The sequence below is a fragment of the Metopolophium dirhodum genome, chromosome 1, assembly GCF_019925205.1.
Source record: "Metopolophium dirhodum isolate CAU chromosome 1, ASM1992520v1, whole genome shotgun sequence".
Classification (NCBI taxonomy): Eukaryota; Metazoa; Arthropoda; class Insecta; order Hemiptera; family Aphididae; genus Metopolophium; species Metopolophium dirhodum.
The window spans coordinates 132693998-132716459 of NC_083560.1; the positions used below are offsets into that span (position 1 = coordinate 132693998).

The following is a 22462-nucleotide window of genomic DNA, read 5'->3' on the forward strand; positions in this document are numbered from 1 at the left end:
ATTAATGTTCATAATTTATAAAATGCCTTGTCACAAATTTAAAACTATTTTTCTGGATTGGAAAAAAGTATTTTTTTAATGAATAAAAAATACGAATAAAAGTATTCAAATACTTTTATTCGAATACATTTATTCGAATACTTAACAAGACTGCAGATTGTTTTTTTTCAAAATAAATGTTAAATAAAAAAAAAAAAACATGTATTTATTTCACTAAGAAGTAATTCCACCGAGAGGTCTCTTAATTTTGCAGGTCTATTGTCATTATTATATATTTTAATATATAAATTAAGCTTATTGTTCAACTATGTAAAAGATATCCTAAATACAAATTATGTTAAAAATCAATTCATATAAATATCCAATTATATCATTTGAATTTCAAACGCTCGAAAAATAAATGTACCTGGATTCCACTAGATTTTATTTTTTAATAAATTGTCTTGCAAACAAATAATTTATTGATATATATTAATTAATATCAAAGGGTCAACAATTATAATTTCTTATAAAACCCAAAATATGTTGATCATGTCTAGAAAATGTCAGTATAAATATTTTATGAAAACTGCAATTCGTCTCTTCAGTCTTAGGTCATTCATTTTTGAGTTACAACAAAACCGATTTTGTTGAAAACTGGGGTTGCGTTAATAATCCCGTTTTTCCATATTTTTCTTAGCATTCCTCTCAAATATTTGAATATTTTGAAAAGTAGGTACTATGCTATTTTTACTTTTGACGAAATAAATAATCCAAAGTACCAAAGAGATAGGATTTTCCATTAGATGCTACCCTTAAAGTTGATGATTTAACCTTTTTTATTCATTCTGAATGTGGTGTCGGATACGGAAAAAAAACACAATATTGCACAATAAAAATAGCAATATACATTTATCGCCCAGCTCAACATATTCTAAAAGACGTATTCTGTTGATTGATGGATTTGAATTTAAATTGATAATATTGATATCAAAATGAATTCTCGCCGTGCACATATTGTGTGTCTCGTGTTCAGTATAATATAATATATTATACAATATATTTTAATCAAAAATTACTTACAAGCAGGCGTGGGTCTTGAAATTTGAAATGGGGAAGGACTTTTTTCAGAATAAATACAAATAATATAATCATAATTTTAGTTTATAACAGATTATCGAATAGATTTAATAACAAAAGTTACAATTGTAATTATATTTTAAATTTTGGGATTTAAGATATATTATGAAGTATAATATATAATTATTTCAGAACTGGGGCATAAAGCCCCATATAGTCCCCCTAGGATCCGTGCCTGCTAACATTTAGTGTGTAACCCTGCAGAGTGAATATTGTCACTGTACCTAAATGGGCTATGGTTATTTGCGGTATTATTGGTATCAATAGAACAAATATCAAAATCCCATCAATTCTTATACCTGTGTGTGTACGATATCTCAATGAGTAGTATAACCAAAGACATATATCGTAACAGTGGCTTGGTGAATTTGAAAATGTTCAGAGGTAAGTTTAATATTTCACTGTAACATTTGTAACTCCCTGTTGTAGTTATTACCTACTAAAATAGTTACCTAGGTACATCTATATTTAATACTAAATAATCACCTCCTATTAGCCATTATATATCCTCCCAAAACCCTTTAAAATACTCAGAGGTGGCCGCCTCTTGATTAGGTACCTCCCTTCACCACGCCATACAGTTTCGTAGGTACTTACCGATTAATTAAAACATTGGTATCAAATATCTCTATACCTAAACCAGAGTAAAATAATCAGCAATATTGGTACCACTATATCGGTTTAACGCTGTAATACCACTTCGGTACAGAACAGACAAATTTATTGAGTTGTCCAAAAAGTCATCTAAATATGTATAACAAGGTATTTGCTGCAGGATACCAGGATACACTAGTAAGCAGGTAGGTATCTAAAATTAAAAACACAGACACACTCATTTGTAGTCAACTAAATTTATTGCACTAAAATTTAAATAATATAATAATAATTGTTGAAAAAAAATTGTCAGCTACGATGCGAAGAACAATTTATATATATTACTATTACTCGTATATGTAGAGTGTATATATTATTTGTATTATTATGACACATAAAAAAATCATATTATTTATAATTGTACAAAGTTGAACAAAAATTAATTTAGATATATTTTTACTAATAATTGTAATAAAAATAAGACTTAATAATTAAAACACAACATACATAATGTTATGATGACTATAATATAATATTATTGTATGTATTATGATCCGAGAAACGTCGAATCCGATAAAACTTTACGCTATTATTAATAATTGTTATTAACACATTACAGTGACTTGCGATACCTGCGTGACTTAAATAGTTTTTTTTTTGTGTTTTACAGCAAATAATAACGTCATATTAAAATATATTAAATTTAGGTATATAATATAATATCAAGTTGTACCTAAAAATTATTATGATTTGTAGTTTTATGAAAGATAAATATAGGTACTTCATTATTATTGTTATTATTACCACTAACATGGCCGGATCGTCATAAGAGTATTAACATAATAATATAACATTTCTTACGGTCACGCAGAGTTAGGCTAAAACATGACAGTATACCTAGGTATGATATGTCAATTAAAACAAGACGAAAACCATATTCGTGATTTATCGGCTGGTTAAATAGTCATATTGTGAACCGGTAAGAAAATAATGAAAGGAAAACCCACTTAGCGTATAATAGAGTTATCACAACGATAAGATAAAAATCCTAAAGAGCAATCCAAACGATGATAATATTATTAATAATAAAAATTAATATAAAATATGTGCGTAGTAAAATAAAAAGCGCTTTCTCGTAAAATTCGTGTCCTACTAAATAGAAATTATAAGAACATCAATAATATTATAATATAATATGAATACAATTTACCTATAGTATTATTCGTTATTATTGTTGTTATAATTTTAATGATTTATTGTTGTTGTTGTCGCAGTAAAAATAATAATAATTAGGTAAATAATAATGTATGAACAACGAGCTGTTTCATTAAAATATTATTTCATCAATATAATATCATGTGTGTTTCTGACTGTGTCTATGGATTATACCTTTTATAGTTTAGTGACCACTGACCATATTTTAAAAATAACCATTATCATAATATTACCACTCGGTATGTATTATAGTGTGTTCGAAATACGAGTCTCTTAAACAAAACGACACGGAAATAAACGCCAAAATATTTAAAAAAATTTTTGACCGTACAGGTGGTTATTATCATAATCATATTTTATGATCGCTGTAAACGACTCGTCCGCGGACGGTTATAGAGAACTTTAGAAGTCGAATGATAATATGTTTAACACTACCCATTCAACACCGGTCAGTGGACTAATAATAATAATAATAATAATAATAATACGCCTTCAGAAAAGTGATCGTGTCCAGGTAATAGGTAGGTAGGTACCTATAGTTTTTCGAATGTGTCGATGGGGGAAAAAAGTAGGTGAATAACTATGTATATTCGAATGCTTCATGATGCAGCTCGGGGGCAACATTACAGGTATTTGTTTAACATATTATTATTATCATTTTCTTAAACGGTTCCTATATGGTCGGCGAGATTCACCTCGCGGACGTATTTGAGCAACGCACACAAATTACTTAAATGTATATTATGTTATAGTTATTATCCGTTATAAAAAAATAATAATCTGCATGATCGGTAATTGTAATTTTTTTAAAAAACCTAACGCAGTTTGTTGTCCACGTCTTATCCTGTACCTACCCGCATGTGTATAATTATTGTGTTTAATAATATTATGGTCTACAAATCAATTTCTATGTTACCATTCGATTTCCATTCGATTATTTCGTACGACACTGTATAGTTGTAGTAGGTAGGTACCAAAAATACAACAACCGGCGGGCGCATTATTGTATTATAGTCTACATTATAATAATTATTGTATAGTTTAAATGGTAGAAAATTACGATGACGATAATAATAATAATAATAATAAAATAATAATAGCGTAAATGTAGCTATAGTGAGTTTTATTTTTTGAAAATAGTAATAATAATAATATTTAAAGTTCTAACAGAGTAAACAACAAAAACCGTAACGTTAGAACGATGTATAATAATATAATAATATGTCGTAAACAATAAAACATAATAATATAATAAAAGCGGGTGTTTTTTTATATTTAATATACATATATAATATATTAATATCGTACCTATTTAAAATTAAACTGTATCCATCAAATATAATTATTCGAAAATCGAAAGTACTTTATAATATTTAACGCGTCTGCCCGTACTTACTATTCTTTAGACGATGTAACGTTTTGTAATAAATATAATATATAATAATAATATATTATATAATATTATCACATCTAAAATATATATTTTACAACGATATAATATTTTACTTTTCATTAATATTAATTGAGTTTTTGTTTTCAGCGTATTATTGAAATAATATAATGTGTACAAACTTGAAATGTACATAATAATATTGTTATTATTATCAAACAATGTCGAATCTCGTTTTACTCAAAGAATGTATAATATACGCAGTGTACCTATACAGCTCAAACGACGAAATTTATTGTCGAAACCGTTTCGGTTCGGTCGGATTGAATAAAAGAAAATGTGCGAACCCGTGGGTTAGTATTTTGTATTTGGAGCGAAAATTCTACGGAAGGGACATGGCGCGTTGTGTATAATATTATATTTATGTACTTACGTTTCGATTTATAATCATTATTACACTTACTAAAATAAATGTGTAAATTCTAATGTCTTTTTTTTTTTTTTTTAACATTAATAATTATAATATTGTTAATATTAGTATAATTCTACACGTTTTTTTTTATTATTATTTTTTTTTTGAATATTGTATTATACAACGTCGTCGAAGTCATGATGAGCAAAAAATATTTGATTTACGGCAAAGTAAAGAAATTAATTTCGCGTGTACTCGCGTGTATTTTTGTATATTATGTTAGAAATATGTTAGAAATTATAATATATACACATAGGTATTATATTATACTATATATAATATAGTCGATACCCATATGGCGTTATGTATATACATATACGTCTAAAAATTACACAATTTATAAGTACACTTATGTAATATTATATATACCTATTGGCTATTGTATATTATTATCGCCGCTCTTATGGTTTGATACATCTGTATAAACGAATCTGATTGGGTGATGGGTTACTGGGTAAAGAGTTTATATTATTTTATCGATATATAAGAGATATGTGTAGAATTATTCTCGTTAACACAAAAAAAATTTTAAAAAATGAAATAAAATAAAAGATAAAATAATGATAATATTTAAAAATTAGAAGAGTAATAATAATAATAATTATGATAATATTAATTGTATAATATGAAAGTAAAACGAGAAATTCTTAGAGTCTGTTGGATTCGGTCATCCCGTTGACCAGATAGTCCTGGTTGTCCATTCTCGCATCCTGGCTAATTCCTGCTCCGCTGTTCAAGGCCATTTTTTTCATCTGCCGCACCACCGTTGTCGCGTGGTATGCTTGCTGCAATCAGTAAACATGGTAACGATCGGATTAGACACGGTTATCGATAGTGTAATGACATCAACAAAATAATACAATCAATCATTATTGGATTTCAATACACTTCGGTTTGAAAAAAATAATATCCAAAAACGATTCCTACCTACTTTAACCTAGACCTAGAAAATAGACAAATCGACTTTTTAAAGAATTTAATTTGGTTTGTACAGTCCAAACACTAAACAGTTCAATTTTGGCTTAGATTAAATTTTTAGATCTGAATACGCTGTTCCATTCAATACTAACACGATCACACTAACGATGGTTTACTTACTCGCCCACAACGTAAACACGTGTCCACACCTTTTCCACACCGTTTTCTAATGCCTCAAAAATTAACAATCTCCTCGAGCAACCCTATCGGCTATTTCTGTTATAATAATATTATTATGTCGTTACGTCATAAGTTTTGGACTAAGTTTTTTTCTACATAATATTCAAAAGTATGTTTATAATATTATAAAATAACATTTATCGCTAAAAATATAAATATTAGCACGCAATATCCAATAACAGATAATTGATATAGGTACAATCGTCTAATAAATCATTAACTGGCCTTAGATCGTGCAATCTTTAAACTCTATGTTATTTTATAATGTAATCAGACCAGTATTTTAGGTTTGATTTGGTAAAACGTAAAATAATGCCATAAAAAAAGGAACACTCTATAATGAATAAAAATGTTATATAGGTATCTACTACATAAGATAATAATAGATGTACCTACCTATATAGAAACACAAACATTGCAATGATTGATAAGGTAGACTTAAAACTAAAATATAATGTAAATTTGTAGTATTAATTGTATAATAATTGTTTGTATATAAAACAAACAAGGCACAAATAAATGTGAAACTACGCACTATATAATATTATTGTAGGTATAAACTATATAAGGTACACTATAGGCAGTATTATAACTATATAATAATATTTACTACTAATTACTGCATTCATCGCAAAACGACCTTAGTCAATAAGTGCATGCAAGATATAAGATGCTTTTCTATATATTATTAAAATCTAATATTTGTCACGAATTTATATACGGTGAAAATTGTTTTCGGAAAATTCGTCGTCGTCGATGTCGGGTAAGTAACACAGTCTTGAAATTCACGTGACCTACTTAATTGATTATAGTTGAAAACTTATTAAGAAATATTGTATTATACGCGATAGTGTTCGTATCGTCATTTAGAACTTACAACTTGCATTGAATACTCATAATATAATTATATGGTAATTAATTTAAAAGTTAAAGTATTAACTTAATATATTTTGCTTTCACCGAGCGGCACCGTTCCCGGATGAGTACAACAATGATGGTATTTTAATATTTAATCAGAATCAGATATTGTTCTCATAAACATTTTAATCAGTCATTAAATATTCATAATGATACATTTGCCCGCCGTCAGCACAAACGATTCAAATTATCGGATGATACTATTATACCTAACTATATGTATAATATTAATAAATAATTTTATGGCGGATTTTATTATATTGTAGGTACCTATAATAAATTATTTGTCTGATAACATTTTTGATTTTCGTTTCCTGTAACAGTTAATAATTTATAGTTTGGCGAGTGGTCGTCAAAATATTATAAACGAACAAGACAGTGTAAAATACCTTTCCAGGGAATTAATCCAAATGAAAACCATATAATATTATGCACTTTGCGGAAACGCGTTTTATGCGATTCTTTCGTAGGAAATCTGATGTTATTAAAATATGTAAAACTGAAACCCGTGTTTTAGGAGCACCGACAAATATACAATATGTATATTCATTTTCTAGACGTTTTTGACATTTTTATTCCTGCCGACAGTCATCAACGTCGGTTGTTCTCTCATCAGAACGAGAACGGTTCATAATAATATATTTTAACTGTTTGTACTATTGTTGTTATTGTTAATTAACGAGTCGGACAAGGAGCGAGTTATTTCGCATTATCTAACCTATTTGTCTGCAGAGGGTGGCCGAAGGGAGTGAGAGTCCACAGGAATTCAAGTAAATATAAACAGGACACGGGTTGAGCCATCATTTAATATAATACGTCGTCTCTCAAGTACCTACAAAAATTCGACAAAATTTCGATACTAGCGCCAGCTTTTTGTTTTGTAATTTTTAAACACTACCTACACATATTTTTATATATTATATTATAGCCGATATTTTGTTTTCTAAATGGAGTTTTCTCTGTACACAAATAAATAATAACAATAATAATAATAATAATAATAGTTATTATGGTATGTAGAACATTAGGTATAAGACAACTATTATTATTAGGTAAGTTGGTATAATGTTTTCGGTTTAAAAGAAAATTAGAGACCTATATAATCCAATTACGAACACTGCACAGTGCACGATACTGACTATCATTGGGTAATATTATACCTCTACAAAATATTGCATTTTTGTTTTATGGTCGAGATGCAGCTGCAACTGTATTATAGGTGTACCAGATGTCGAAAATGCATTTCGGTGCGCGACCTATATCAGCAAGATATATAGGTAGGCCATAAAACATAAAATATTTATATTTTGTACCTAGGTACCTACCTACCTATATATTATATAAATAATATAATCAACAGTAGACGTATGTACGTGTACATAAAGCAAGTGTTGTGGTGTCGTATACGAATTAAATATTGCGTGAGTTTACTTATACATAATAATATATACCTACCAGGGGCGGAATGGGAATAAAAATTGGCACCGGGGAAACAGAAATTTCGGCCCAATTTTTGGCTAGTGATAAAACATTTATAAGTTATCGGCCCAAATTTATTCGAGCAGCACAAATTTTTGTCAGGTCCAGGTGGGGATCGCTCACCCGGCACCCTATAGCCAGTCCGCCCCTGAATTATCTACCTATTGAACAGAGTGAGTCATCGCGATTACACGACTTTTTTCAGCGTAAACTATAATAATATTAAGTATAGATAATACATATTATATTAAAAAGTAATAAAAAGGTCCTGTTGCTAAAATGTGTTAAAATTGTTTTTTTCTTTATAGAGTCCATTATAAATAATTTAAGACGATTTTACATGTCTAGCTGGATCACTATCGAAAATAAACCCTAAACGCACATAATATCTGGTGTACGTGATTGATTATAATATGTTGAAAACTTGTAACAAAGTTAAAGATTAAATAATTTATAATTTATGGTTATTATGCATTACACAATTTGAATAATTTACTAATTATACTGTATATACTAATTTATAATTTAAGTAATATTATAGGTAATACCATAAGATCATAACACATAACCTACGATCGTCGATTCGTTTAAAATACTTTAATTAAATTTTTATTATTTAAGAATAGCGTCCTGTGGTATCACAAAGTTATCTATTGCATTCAAGAATCCTTTTTTTTTTACTGTAATGTTAAGCAGATTTTTTTTTTGAAAACGTTGATGATTTTCATTCAACATTTGAACGACAAGTTTCTGAGTCATTAATCTTTAAGTACTATATTTTAGTCTAGTGGTTGTTATACTTGGACTAGTGTACTTACCTATATAAAAAAAAATTTAAGGCGTATTTTACTATTTTATATATTTTGACTCCGTATAAAGTACCTATATTAATAATATATTATTAAACGTTTGTTATTTAAAATAATATTATAAACTTATTTATTGATAACAACTACGAAGCTGTTTTTTTATTTTGTTCATACGATTGATTTACATTTTTTTCGTCGAAAGTAAAATTATTGTTGTTACCTACAATATAATATTATAATTTGGTTCGCCTGCAAATTACCACGGTTTCAAAATTTGATGTAACATTATATAATATTATTTAATCGGAGGATTTTAAAGTAAATTCATTTATTTTTAACAGCGCGATGGTTAAGAATCGGAAGAAACATAATATTATACTCGCTAAAAATAGCATAATATACACCGCGCCGTCCAATACGAATATAAATAATAACAATATTATTATTAAAAAAAAATTATCGAGAATAAGATCGTCAATGTTGTTTCCTTCAATGAAAAACCTTACAACTATATAGCACGTTCTTGATTTTGCATTTCATACTAGGAATCTCAATACGTTTGAATATATTATGAATTTATTATTATTGTTCTGGCAGAGTAAAAATCGATTTTAATTTCATTCGTCCTGCAGTTTTGATGCTTTAAAGTTTTTTATTTCAGCCGAGAGGAATAACAAACGAGCAAATTCATCGCTGGAATGCCGCTCTAATTTCGGGGCCTTTGTAAAATCACATTTCAACGTTTGGACGTTTGATCTCGTATGACAATTGGATGCTGAATACTTGATGAAATTCGTAAGATTTAAATTATTAACATAAACCTAATATGTAATATTAGTAATATAGTTCCAACACTGGCTGCGTGCGGTTCAATAAAGTTTGGTGAAAAGTATTATTTTCGAGGATCTGAGATGATATAATATTTAATGCAATACCTACCTATGCAAATAATAAAACTACACCAGGTATTTGATGAATTTCATAACTGCATCGGCCGCAGCGTTGGAAAGTTTGAAATTAGCATTTTTGGTGGTTCGAAATCACGTAATTATCGTTGTTATGGAATGCAAAATAGGAATGGAATTTCAATGCATTTTCTATTTTATTTTGGGGTGCATATAAACGTAAGTGCAGGAATTAAACGATACTGGTACATTGTATGTTACTCCATTGTTATTTGTTTCAATCGTTAGTCAATTTTCGACCTGTTTTTTAAAAAATATTTCACGATACAACTTATATTTACTTACTGGAAATTATTTTGATTTTCCGGATTTTAATGGTTTACAATAAGGGTTGCCTGCAGACTGTTCAACTGCCTCACCGTATTTGTCCATTGCCCACCCACTAACTGATTTTTTAAGAGAGATTAAACAAAAATTAAATTATTTTTATTTTTATATTAAATAATCCAACAATTTGAAAAACTACCTAATTAGTAATTAACTATGAAATAATTGTGTGTCTCTTGTACAGATATTTTTTTCGCGGAATCATATTTCAAAATTTCTAATTGGGAAAAAAATGTACCGACGGAGAAAAAATACGCAGTGAAATAAATGTATAAATGTAATAGTTAACACAAATATAAAATATAATTATCCAATTATAAATATTACACGACAAATAAAAATGTCGATGAATTTGCTGTTGTTTCAACAGACGATAAAAGCATTTTAATAAGATATCGTCGGGACGGAAATAAACGTTTCACTAGACGAACAAACACGCACACTATACATCTATTATTTTATTCTGCAGCCATCCCACAGATGACGACAAAATAATATTATGTAGTCCATACTCGGACTGGTAAAAGAAGTGCACGGGATGCTACACAACTCTAGGTTAAAAAACAACAAAAATGTGCAAAATTAAATAAATATATTTTATAGAATATTACATTAGGTAGTTCAATTTTTAAAATATGTTAAAAAAACATAAATGGGCCTTAGTTACCAACTTAAACAGAGTTGTAAGTGAACAAACAGTATTATATATTATTCAAACAAAATTAAAGTAAAAATTATATCATGTACCTACATCATAATATACTTTGTATTTTGTATAATATGTGAACTTCGAGACAATACGTATGGTCTACTTATTGAATGTATATGAATATGGCACATTCATGCAGATTGTGGTAAATATATTTTAAGGTAAGGGATGTGTAGCACTGTCGAGGTGAGCAATTTCAACACAATATAAGGAGCAAAGATATCAAACATTAAAAAAAAAACGTATATGATGTATTAAATGAAATAAAATAAATATTCTTCGCATTAACATCAAATTACACTACGTTTATTATTTACTTAACATATTTTATTTAAATAACCATTCATTTTTAAAACCCTTTCAGAAGTTAACGCATACCTCTATTCATTGATAGCAGCTTCTTCTGGTTTGTTTACTTTTAGATATTCAGATAATCTTGTTGGTTATTATTATTCATGTTAGTACTTAATTCCTTCAAGTCTATGTACATTGCACATAATATTATATGCTAAATATGTATACCCACCCAACCACTAAAAATTTTTAGGAGCGGTCGTTCCTCTGGCTCCCTCCTTCTCGACCCCTAATTTTAGGAGTGGCATCCTTTAGGTGCAGTAGAATCCCCAGCCAGTCCGCAATACGTGGGAAGTGCACGTGTTTTTAATTTCAGTGCAAATTTTTGGCAGCCGTGATACGATTATTCATTTATTAAACGAACTTGGCGGTAAACTTGAAAAAGTTGACGGGGTAAAATTTCAATAACATACCGCGCGTACAGTAATTTTAAGTTATTATTAAGTTTCGAGTTCACGTGTCGGTCCAACGGGATTCGGCTGCCGCGTCGGGTTAATCGGACTTGTTGTGTATAGTTAGTAAGAAACATACACATATTATAGGAAACCCACGTGACCTAGTGCGCCACTTTATACACGAATTCCGCACTATATTATGTTATTTTATACGAAGTGATCTGACGGGCCTTTGCTGGTTTTACAACTCAATTTTTGTGTTTTTTAAAGAAACATATATGTATCTACACTCTACAGGTTGTAGTAGATACTATTAAGTGTTTATAAGCAGTAACTCTAAGATTTTATATAATTTGAATTTTACTTTTTTTCATCATAGCGTGATTTTCTTTTTTTTAAATTTTATTTCAACCTAAAATATTAATTTTGCAGCAAAATATTCTTTTTTAAATCAATAGTTTTACCGACGTTAGTCGAACATTGAACGAAATGTTTTCATTGATAAGATATTAAAGTTTAGATGTGATATAGGTGTCCATAATTTCTGGCACAAATAGGGGCCAAAACCCCCCTACATTTTTTTAAGCTTATTTAATATAATTGTATTAGAGGATTACCAACCTAATCACTAATTATATAATGTGATGACATTATTTTAAAAATCTGAAAGATTGAGCTTGCTAGAAAAAGAAGATCAGTACAATTTAACGATGTTTTTTAAATTTTGACATTATTAAGTCATGTGGGCGTAATATTATTATAGGTACCTACGTATTATAACCGATGCATATATTATAATATTATCGAATCTTATTAATTATCATATTATATATTATCAATTCTCAGTCTGGTTTGAATTATCAATTTCTTCCGGATCATATAATATGATATAGGTTCCTACTAATATTAAGTACCAGTTACGTTGTTTTAAGAAAGTTTTTTACTGTGTTTTGTATACTTTATATGAAAAACGATGTACATTTTTGTATTTAGATCGAAATAATTGTAATTAAACAGTAACACGTGTGACACGTACATTAAATTTACTGTAACAAATATGTTTTTACTGAGTATTAGTTGTGATGCATTTTAGAAACTAAATATTAGTCTTAAAATGTTCTATATTTTTATCAGCGTCGTTGTCCTCGGGTTTAATAGCATGTTTCCTATACGTGGATCTTGTTGAGGGATGAGGGAAGGAGAAAAAGGAAAATATTTCCCACTTCCATTTCAAATACGCCGTCACTCATTACTTGAATTTCTTCTATTATATCGATTTGGTAATATTATTATTATTATGTCGCCTTCCATGGTAAAGAAAACCGTTATAGTAACATGCAGTGTTGGTGGAAGAAATAAGCTAGTATTCGCACAGAATATTATCCATCTACCTATTTTGATAAAATTACTTAACATAATTTTATCGTACGAGCAAAAGTTCAGCGTGTTCGTTCATGTGTAGAGTTCATGAATTAGTTGCGAGCAACGATTCCGGAACAGTTTTAACAATGTACTTGTAGTCGATATAAAATATTAATAACACCGTCGGAAAAAAATCAATCTTCGAATAGGTGGTAGTACTCACGTAAGTATATAATTTCTCGCTGAAATGATTTTCCATCTCGTTAAAAATAATAAAAATACAAAATACAAAATAAATGTTGGAAAAGTCGCCCGTCGTTGGGTTTTTTCTCGTTGTAATTAAATCAAGCGGTTTACTCTAAAAAAATTCAAAATATACTCTATGGAGCCACAAAAAAATAACAATCATATGCTTCAAAGTTCAAATCTCTAAACATGCTTATTAATATACGCAGTACTAAATTTGTTCTATGAATTCGTTTGTGATCTTAGACATAAACTTACTGAGCAATATTTTTATATAGAATTATGGGTGCGTTACAAATGTTGAATTCGTAAAATTAATTGTAACCCGACCTAAAGCAGCCAAGTTATTTTTTCGGCCAACGGGCACAACCATGCTAACAAGGTAAAATGTTATATCCTAAGACAGAAAATATTTTCTTACTTATTGTACATTTTTTTTTTTATAATAAAAGAAACTAATAGGTAGTGAAATTTGTGGTAAATTTTATTTTTATTATATTATTCACAAAACATAATAATAATGTATTATGGACGTCGGCCCATTATCAATCTATACGAACATGAGCCCCACCATTATATCTCATCGAAGTATAAAATATATTAAAACATTGTTCTTTATTAAACTGACCACAGTTAGATCAGTTGAAGGTTGTGCAATTTATGAATAAACCATGTAAAGTAAATATTCTTTATTGTAAAAATAAATACACCTCACTGTAATTACCTTCTATTTTAACAGATTAAGGACCTACATATATAGGTATATATATATATATATACATATATACATTATATAATTTTGTACTCCGTATAATGTGCCTTTTAAGTATTTTTTTTTATTTAAGTACCTATCAAAAACTTTATTGTCTTGATCTAAAACATTTGTTAAAAATACAACTCATATTTCATGGCAGAAACTGGAAACGAAACTTTTTTTATTTACGTCGGAAACTATCGTTTATCTACACGTTGAGATAATCTATGAGGTAGATATATATAGGTAATTATATATGCAACCCTTCCGGGTATTTGTGTATAATCGTGTGGAAGACAAACTATATCGTATAATTAACCTCACGGTTCAGTTACCAAAATATACGCCTCTAGAGTTAATAAAGCTAGGACGCCACCACCTACTTTTCAAGGGCTCTGATATAGAGGCAGTTTTAATGAAATTTTATGAAACATTAAAATAACACGTTTAAACACTAATTTAAATTAACTTAAAAGTGGTCCCACGTCATCAGTACCAATATTTTGTTTGTAACAATTATGGTTATATTATTATGGAAAAACTACTGTTTCGAGAGAGTGACAGAACCAACGACGATAATACAGTAAGTTATAGATAAGAAATCAAACGTAAGCACACTGTAAAAAGTGGAAAACATGGATCGTGCAATGTCGTTTTGATTTCAACACTAGTGCGACTTCAAAAAATAAAAGTTCAATGTCTTCACTTTTTATAATATTGTGAAAATTTGGTTTTATAACTAGCATACTAGCATAGGTAGTATTTAACCCGAGTCGTGGTTCTCACGAAACGGTTTTGGCTTAACTACGTGCGTTGCTAATACCTCGCCACTAACGCGCATGTCTTTGCACTGCCACTGAGCTATGAAAACATTGAAAAATGCACATAAGTACCTACTATAATATCTGCTGCAGTGTCTCTAAGTTTTACCAACAATTCATATAAAAATGAAAGGTTGTCAAACTCTATCCAGATACACCAATGTTATACGAGCCCAGATTTAAGGGTGGATGGGACAGGGTGGGTGGTACGAACCCGAGGCCCATAGATTTAAGGGGTCCATCGATAATTGCCGCGAAATTGTTTTTCTTTATTGCACTCATTCTAAAGGAATTTCAACAAAAATATAATAAAACATGTTTGTATCACGATATAAGATAAATTCGTAATGAATTGATATTTGCTTGGTAACTACAATAATATGATAAGTTTTGTCAATTTATTGTTAGTGAAAATGCGGGTTGTGAACAAAAACGTGATGATGATAAGTTTTATTTTCATTATGACGAGTTGTTTTTTTTTTTTTTAAAACAAATACATGATGATTACATTCCTACTAATTTTGCTGGTCATTACTATGTTTTTAAATATTGTATTAAATTGTATACAACCGTAAAAAGTAGAAATATAATTTTTTTTTTTAGAATGGAAGAGATTAGGGCTATAATTTGAAAGTCGTGGGGGGGGGGGGGCAAGATTATTGTGTTTTGGGTCCGATAGGTCGTCAATCCGGGCTTGATGTCATATCATAGGCAGGGGTATCGGGGTAAAAAATACTACGGCTCTATATCCACTCTGGGCGATTTTCGTACCGTAAGTGCACTACATTTCTGGTTCGATTTTTTGTGAACGACTTTCATATTCGGTACGCGTTCACAAGACATTTGAAACACGCGCGATGGTGGGAAAATCGAATGAAAACACTAGAAAAATCGTCAGGAAAAGTGAGTCTTACGTTACAAAAATAATCTACCCCGTAAAACAGCGGACAGGCATCGGGGCTGTAAACAATTATATTATTATTTTATAATCTAATTTTATTATATAGATTGCGCACCTCGGCATACAAGACCACCGTAATTAAATACAATTTCCGAGCCGAGGTGTCTGAGTGCTCGAATTTATCATTTCCAATATTCGTGGTGATCTGCATTCGCTCATCACCGGAAACACCATTTTTTTTAAATATTTCCATTTGTATAAGCCATGTACAATGTGCTAAACTCGCTACTAAAATTCGTTTCATTGGCCATTGCTCTTGGAATAGTTTTAAATTTAGAAAATTTGAACGAAAATTAATCCATTTTTGTTTTATGTTCTACGAATTTCATATTATTTGAACGATTTTAAATTAATTTTATATATTAACTATATAATAGGTGGTAATTAAAAGTCGTTAGCATTTACTGTTTGAAAATAACCAAAAAATTGATGCAATGTATGGTCTTCAGGATTACTTAACACTTAAGACACTTAAGTTCTACATAATTTAGAAATGATTACGCAACAATCAAAAACGAGCGTAGGTACTGATTGACAGGTGGGATCACTTCGGACCCCCTTCAGGCCCCTCGAAAAAGGGGTGTTATGAACTCTGTTCGTAATCAAACTGCTTTAATGGAAAATATGATTAAACTACCGCTATAGGTATTTAAAAAGTGAATAATAATGTTACCTATTATTTGGATTGAAATATTTGATTTTTTTAGAATTTTTTTAAAAGGTAATTAAAATTGTTTAAAATATATAATTTGTTACGAAAAAACTAAAATTTTCAATTTGATTTCTGATCTATAGTCTCGAGTTATTGTATCTATTTTTTTAAATTAATTTTTATTTAATTTTTGACAAATAACACAACCTACCTACCTCTATATTATGACAAAATAAAAATCATTAAATATACTTTAAAGAAGCAATATCCTTAAAATATGCAAAAACCTCCAAAATATTATAAAAAATTTGTAAATCAAAATTTCTCGTTTGTATTTTAAAACGTATTCGTATAATATTAATTTGCAATATTTCACAGTTCAAACTTATGTCCAATATGGATATGCAAACGAATGCAGTCCCGAGCCGTGCCCTCATCACAAGAATATACTTAAAAATCAGACTAAAACTGGCGGTTTTCGAATGGCTTATTCTCAAATCTACGAGGTGATACATTTAACGTAAGACAATCATAATTTCCGAAAACACTTGGTGACGTTTTTGAAAATATTTCTTTTAAATAATTTAAGGTCGTTAGAGAACAACTTTTTTGGGATGAAATTATGTTTTTTACCATTTCTTTTACCTTTTTGAATGACGACATACATTTATAATTTCATCTTTCGAAGCAGAATATTATTTAGGAGTATTTCGGTCTATAAAATTCAAAACTAGGACAAAAGTAATTTATCAGTTATAACTTCTAAGTAGGGAGCACGATTTAAGATATACAGGTTAAACATCGGCCTATAACGAATAGTGTTTTACGGTGACTGGTGAACCAACTATCTGAAACAGCGGAGGGCCCAGAATCACTAGCGCTCGTTGTGGTTTAAATATGTTAAATATATAATATATAATATCATAACGATATAAACCACTTACCACGGTTATCTGCTTTTGATACCAATAATACCTATAGTATATAGTACTATTGAATCTTTAAATTTGTCCTCAGGGTGTGCTAGTAGTACTGGGAACAGCTGTTTCAGATAGTAAGTTCACCGGTCAAATTATGGGAGTTCAATACGCAACCTGTATATCTTAAATCGTGGTAGGGAGATAGGTATTTAAAGTTTTTACGATCGGAGTAGTGTACCAATATTTTGCGGGCTACCAGGGGTACCACTTGACTCCACTCGTCCAAACTTTAAATAGGTACTTATAATTCATAAACTGCTCGTCAAAAATTCAATTCGTATGCAACGAACTACACCGATAAATATTTTGCTTCGGAAAGAGGAATTTAAATGCACATTGTCACTAAAATAAAAGCGAAAACATTAAAAAAAAAACAATTACGATAAAAAATAGTAAAAAAACTTTGTTTTTAAAAAACGATATTTTCAAAAAAAGACAGTAGTTTTTGAAGACATTGAGTGTGTTGCGTTAAACGGATCGACCCTATATATGCGTACACATATCATGAGAATTAATTATTTATTTTTAAATTACTGTCATCTTGTACACGTGGGTGCGCTATTCTATATTATATAATATAAAGACCGGATTTATATGTTTTTACATATCGTTATTAAGCTGTCTTATGCAGTCTTATGAAAGTAAAAAAAAAAGTAGATGATTCGTTCAATTCTGAGTTCGTAGAAAAAGTTTTTTTTTGCATATTTGAGAATATTTTGGAAATTGTGAGAAATTATTGTTAATTTTAAAATGATGGTACCCATGAAATTTTTTTTCGAACATTAAAAATTTTTTTTTTATCATTTTGATAAAAAGAAAACACTCAGTTATAGTACCATAAATCGCCGTGCAAATTAAAAATAAAAATCAGTCAATTTTAAAAACCTATTAACACTGCAAAGAATAGAACCATTCAACAAAAAATAACATTGTTTTGACAGTGGATAAAAAAATGCATATTGAAGCATATTATATTTTATGTTTTTTTGATAATTTTTGCATATTTTTAAAATTTTTAAGAGAATATTAGGCGTTTTAAGAGAATATAAATTCGGTCTTTAATTATATATTATTATGTAATATTGTATGCATTGTGTGTGTTCATCTACGTGGGTTCAAAATATACATTCACGCAAGCCGGATGATTTCAAACGCAACACGGATTATTGGCAGTCGCTGGGTATAACAACACGCACACGCACACGCACACGCACACGCACACTCACGCACACGCTATTTTGTATTTCTACCTTCGGCGCCATAGCCATTATTATCTTGGCCATGATCGTCGTCACCGTCAAAATCATCAATCTCGGCTTCCTCTACAATCGTAGCACACTTCTGTCTGTTCGGCTGCGCGCCTGCCGCAGCAGGCAACAAAGGCGATGTGTCCGACACTTCCGACACGTTCATCGCTAACCTCTGCATTTTATGCACCATGGATATGGCGTTCATTAATTGCTGGAAACATCATCATCATCATCATCTTAACGGTTTTAAAGTTGCATTTTTTCTACTCCGTCCAAGTATCGGATATACGCCGATCTACGTATGTCTAGGTAGGTAGGTGGTAGAGGTAGAGGTAATATTATTATAGGTACTATTACATTATTATTTAATAATTATTACGATGCATTATTTATAATAATAATAATAATATGACGCTAAATTGTCTAAATGTATAATATGATATAATAGTAGATGGATATTATGTATGATGAGGTGTGTACAATGAGTTGTATGAGGTATTGTTAGAGGGGTACAACAGGACGCAAACGACGCTAATGTCTACCGCGAGCTCGAGGGTGAGGTTTGGGGGTAGGGTTGTGCTGTGGCGCCGTGCGCGGAATATTATTATTATTTGTTATCATGTACGAGTGATGTTACATAATATACGGACTACGGGTGGGCCGATAAGACGCGGGTACGTACCTTCCATCTGGATTTGGCGAAGTTCTTTTTGAGCTGTGCCGAAACGGTTCCGTGAATGTTCTTGCTGCTGGCCGCGTTGCCAGATATCCTGAAACATCGTTAATGTCGTTACAGTGTACAAAAAATATTATAAAAGTTAGGTAGGTAGGATATGGTTATAGTGTCACCGCGTGTTGGTTTACCGAAGCATAGCCGGAAGAAGAATTTACGCCAAAGTATTATCCGAAGAACAAAAAGCCACGTGTCGAATATAAAAAAAGTGAATTGATATAACGCGTATAAGTATAACATTACCAACTGACAAATGAAATCGTTTCCTCGCCGATACGTTTCCGGGATATCATACAAATAATAATAATTGGGAACAATCCGATGCGTATAGAAATAAAAATGAGTAGGTACAAATTAAAACAGAAAAAACTGAAAAATTTCAAAACAATAATGACAATGATTGTTATTTAACTGCTGCCTTACACCTTTATTCGATATTCGAAAAATACGATGGTTATAATATCATTATAATAAGCAATCGGTAAACAATATCTTCTCATTTTATTTTATACCTACACTTAGATTTTTCACATTAGGATTTATTTTGAGATTGATGTAATTCGTTGAGTTTTTTTTTTAATCTCATCCTCTGATATGTTATTTCCTATATTGGCAGGATTGTTCCGGATAAATAAGTGAAAAACAAAAATATTCGTCACAGCGATAAAATAAGTCCAAACACCTCGTGCACGCATACTGTACGCTTTCCATTTGAAAACAACAGTAGTTTTATAGTTTAAGGTTAACTATTATATTAACAAACATTTTTTTTTTTTTTTAGTGGAATGTAAATAAATAACTGACAATTAACGTAACTAATAAAAAAAAACTGTGTAATAACTTTTGTTAATCTATACTTCTACATTTTTTTTTTATTACACTCACAATTTATTATACTAATAAAAATATTTAAAAATATTGATTAGAACAAAAGTTATTACGCAGCGTATACAACGTTCGTTAATTACGTTTGTCAGTTATTTCTATAATTCTGTTACATTCTGTATGTATTATATGAAGAGCAAAAACTCGAAATGGTATTCGAATTTTTCTGTACACACACTATAATATAATATTATTATATTATACGTACGGTAGGTACTGGTTAATTTTGTGTTTACAGTCACAACGGTCGCTGCAGATGTCGTTTTGTTGATTTAAATTTCCTGATGTAACTGAAACTGTTTTGTTTTTGTGTAACAGCTATAGTGACCTCAAAATGTATAATAGTTCTGTTTTGAAAATTGTGTTCGAAATGGGGAAAACAACGCACTGAAAAATCGCCAAAAATGTGCCTTTTAAGAAGACGTCACACCCTCATGTGTTGTCTCCGTCTTACACAAGTACGACATGGACAAAACGCGTTTACGCAGTATGAGTGGAACTCGCTCAATTTTGGTGTTAGAATACCTATTATAAAATTAAAATATAACAATATTTTAGAGGGCAAGACGTTGATTTAAAAAAAAAAAAATTATTTGGAAAAGTTAAAGGTATTTTAAAAAGGTTGAAATTTTTGCTATTTCTAAACGATATGATGAACGTTATATTGGATATAAATGAAAAAACGCAAAGACTTGCCCCCAGGAATATTGTTGCAATTCTGTTGTATAATAGGTATTTCTACTCTAGAACAACCAAAATTGGGCGATTTATACTCAGACTGCGTAAACGCGTTTTGTCTATGTCGTACTTGTGTAAGACGGACACAACACATGAGGGTGTGACGTCCTCTTAAAAAGCACATTTTTGGCGATTTTTCAGTGCGTTGTTTTCCCCATTTCGAACACGATGTTCAAAACAGAACTATTATACATTTTGAGGTCACTATAGCTGTTACACAAAAACAAAACAGTTTCAGTTACATCGGGAAATTTAAATTAACAAAACGACATCTGCACGCGTGTAAGACGGTGACAACACGTACGGATTTGACGACCTCTTAAACGTTTTAAACAACAACGAAATCCGGTATATTCCATATAGTATACTCTTCAACTTTTGAGATTATAAGACACATTTGTAAGATTCAAATTCGTTGAAAACACAGTAACAGTTGAGTTTATCATCAACACATTTTTACGTGAAAGTTCACAGCAATCGCGTGACTGTAGCAGAGAATGCGAGAAAATCCCGAAGACATGTGCGTAGTATTATACGCGTTTTCCGTCATGACTTTTCCCAATAATTATCATGTTATATTAAATCGCGACCGTTGTGCAATTTTGACACAGAAACAGCTCCTTTTAGGAGTAATATAATATCTTAGACGTAGAACTGCACGAACGAATGGAAAATTAATGAATTCTTTGATGTTCTGTTTACACTTACCATGGATGAGCCAGTGCTTCACGGCACGTGTATCGTTTGTCTGCATCAACACACATCAGTTGCCTTATAAAGTTTTTCGCCGAATCGCTAATGTCGTCCCAGTACGGAGAATCGAATTCAAATTCACCTGTAAAAATAATAAGGATACACGCAAAATTCGTTTTAGATTTATTCGGTATTTGCAAGCACGTAAATGTCCACCGTGTCACGAAACCGTTCTCTCTCGAATGAATAAAACAGTTCACAAATTTATCTTTCTGATGACATCAAGCAGTGGTTAATTCCAAGTGAATTTTTTTTAGGTTATTAGATCATAAGTTAATTTTTGATATTTTTAAATTCTGACCCTTAGTTATGAGTGTACCTCGCGTCATTGAATTATTTATATAGATATTCGACAGCAAAATATTATTTAATTGTTTTCTATAGATGTCGATAAAATTACATAAACGTCAAATTTTTACTGTA

General features: G+C 30.1%; 1 protein-coding gene across 3 annotated transcripts in view; it reads right to left on the reverse strand.

Annotated features, from left to right (window-relative positions):
• Positions 1-1950: 1950 nt before the first annotated feature.
• The window catches only part of LOC132936224 (calcium/calmodulin-dependent protein kinase type 1), a 442174-nt gene continuing 421662 nt past the window's right edge, over positions 1951-22462 (reverse strand). For 2 of the 3 annotated variants that reach the window (XM_061002914.1, XM_061002913.1), the window contains 4 exons: positions 21995-22121; positions 19613-19700; positions 18931-19141; positions 1951-5575 (listed from right to left, as the gene is read on the reverse strand). In XM_061002914.1, coding sequence (XP_060858897.1) covers positions 5505-5575; positions 18931-19141; positions 19613-19700; positions 21995-22121 — 497 coding nt within the window. In that variant the 3' untranslated portion in view covers positions 1951-5504. The remainder of the gene's footprint in view (positions 5576-18930; positions 19142-19612; positions 19701-21994; positions 22122-22462) is intronic. The other variant, XM_061002915.1, reaches the window with a different exon arrangement.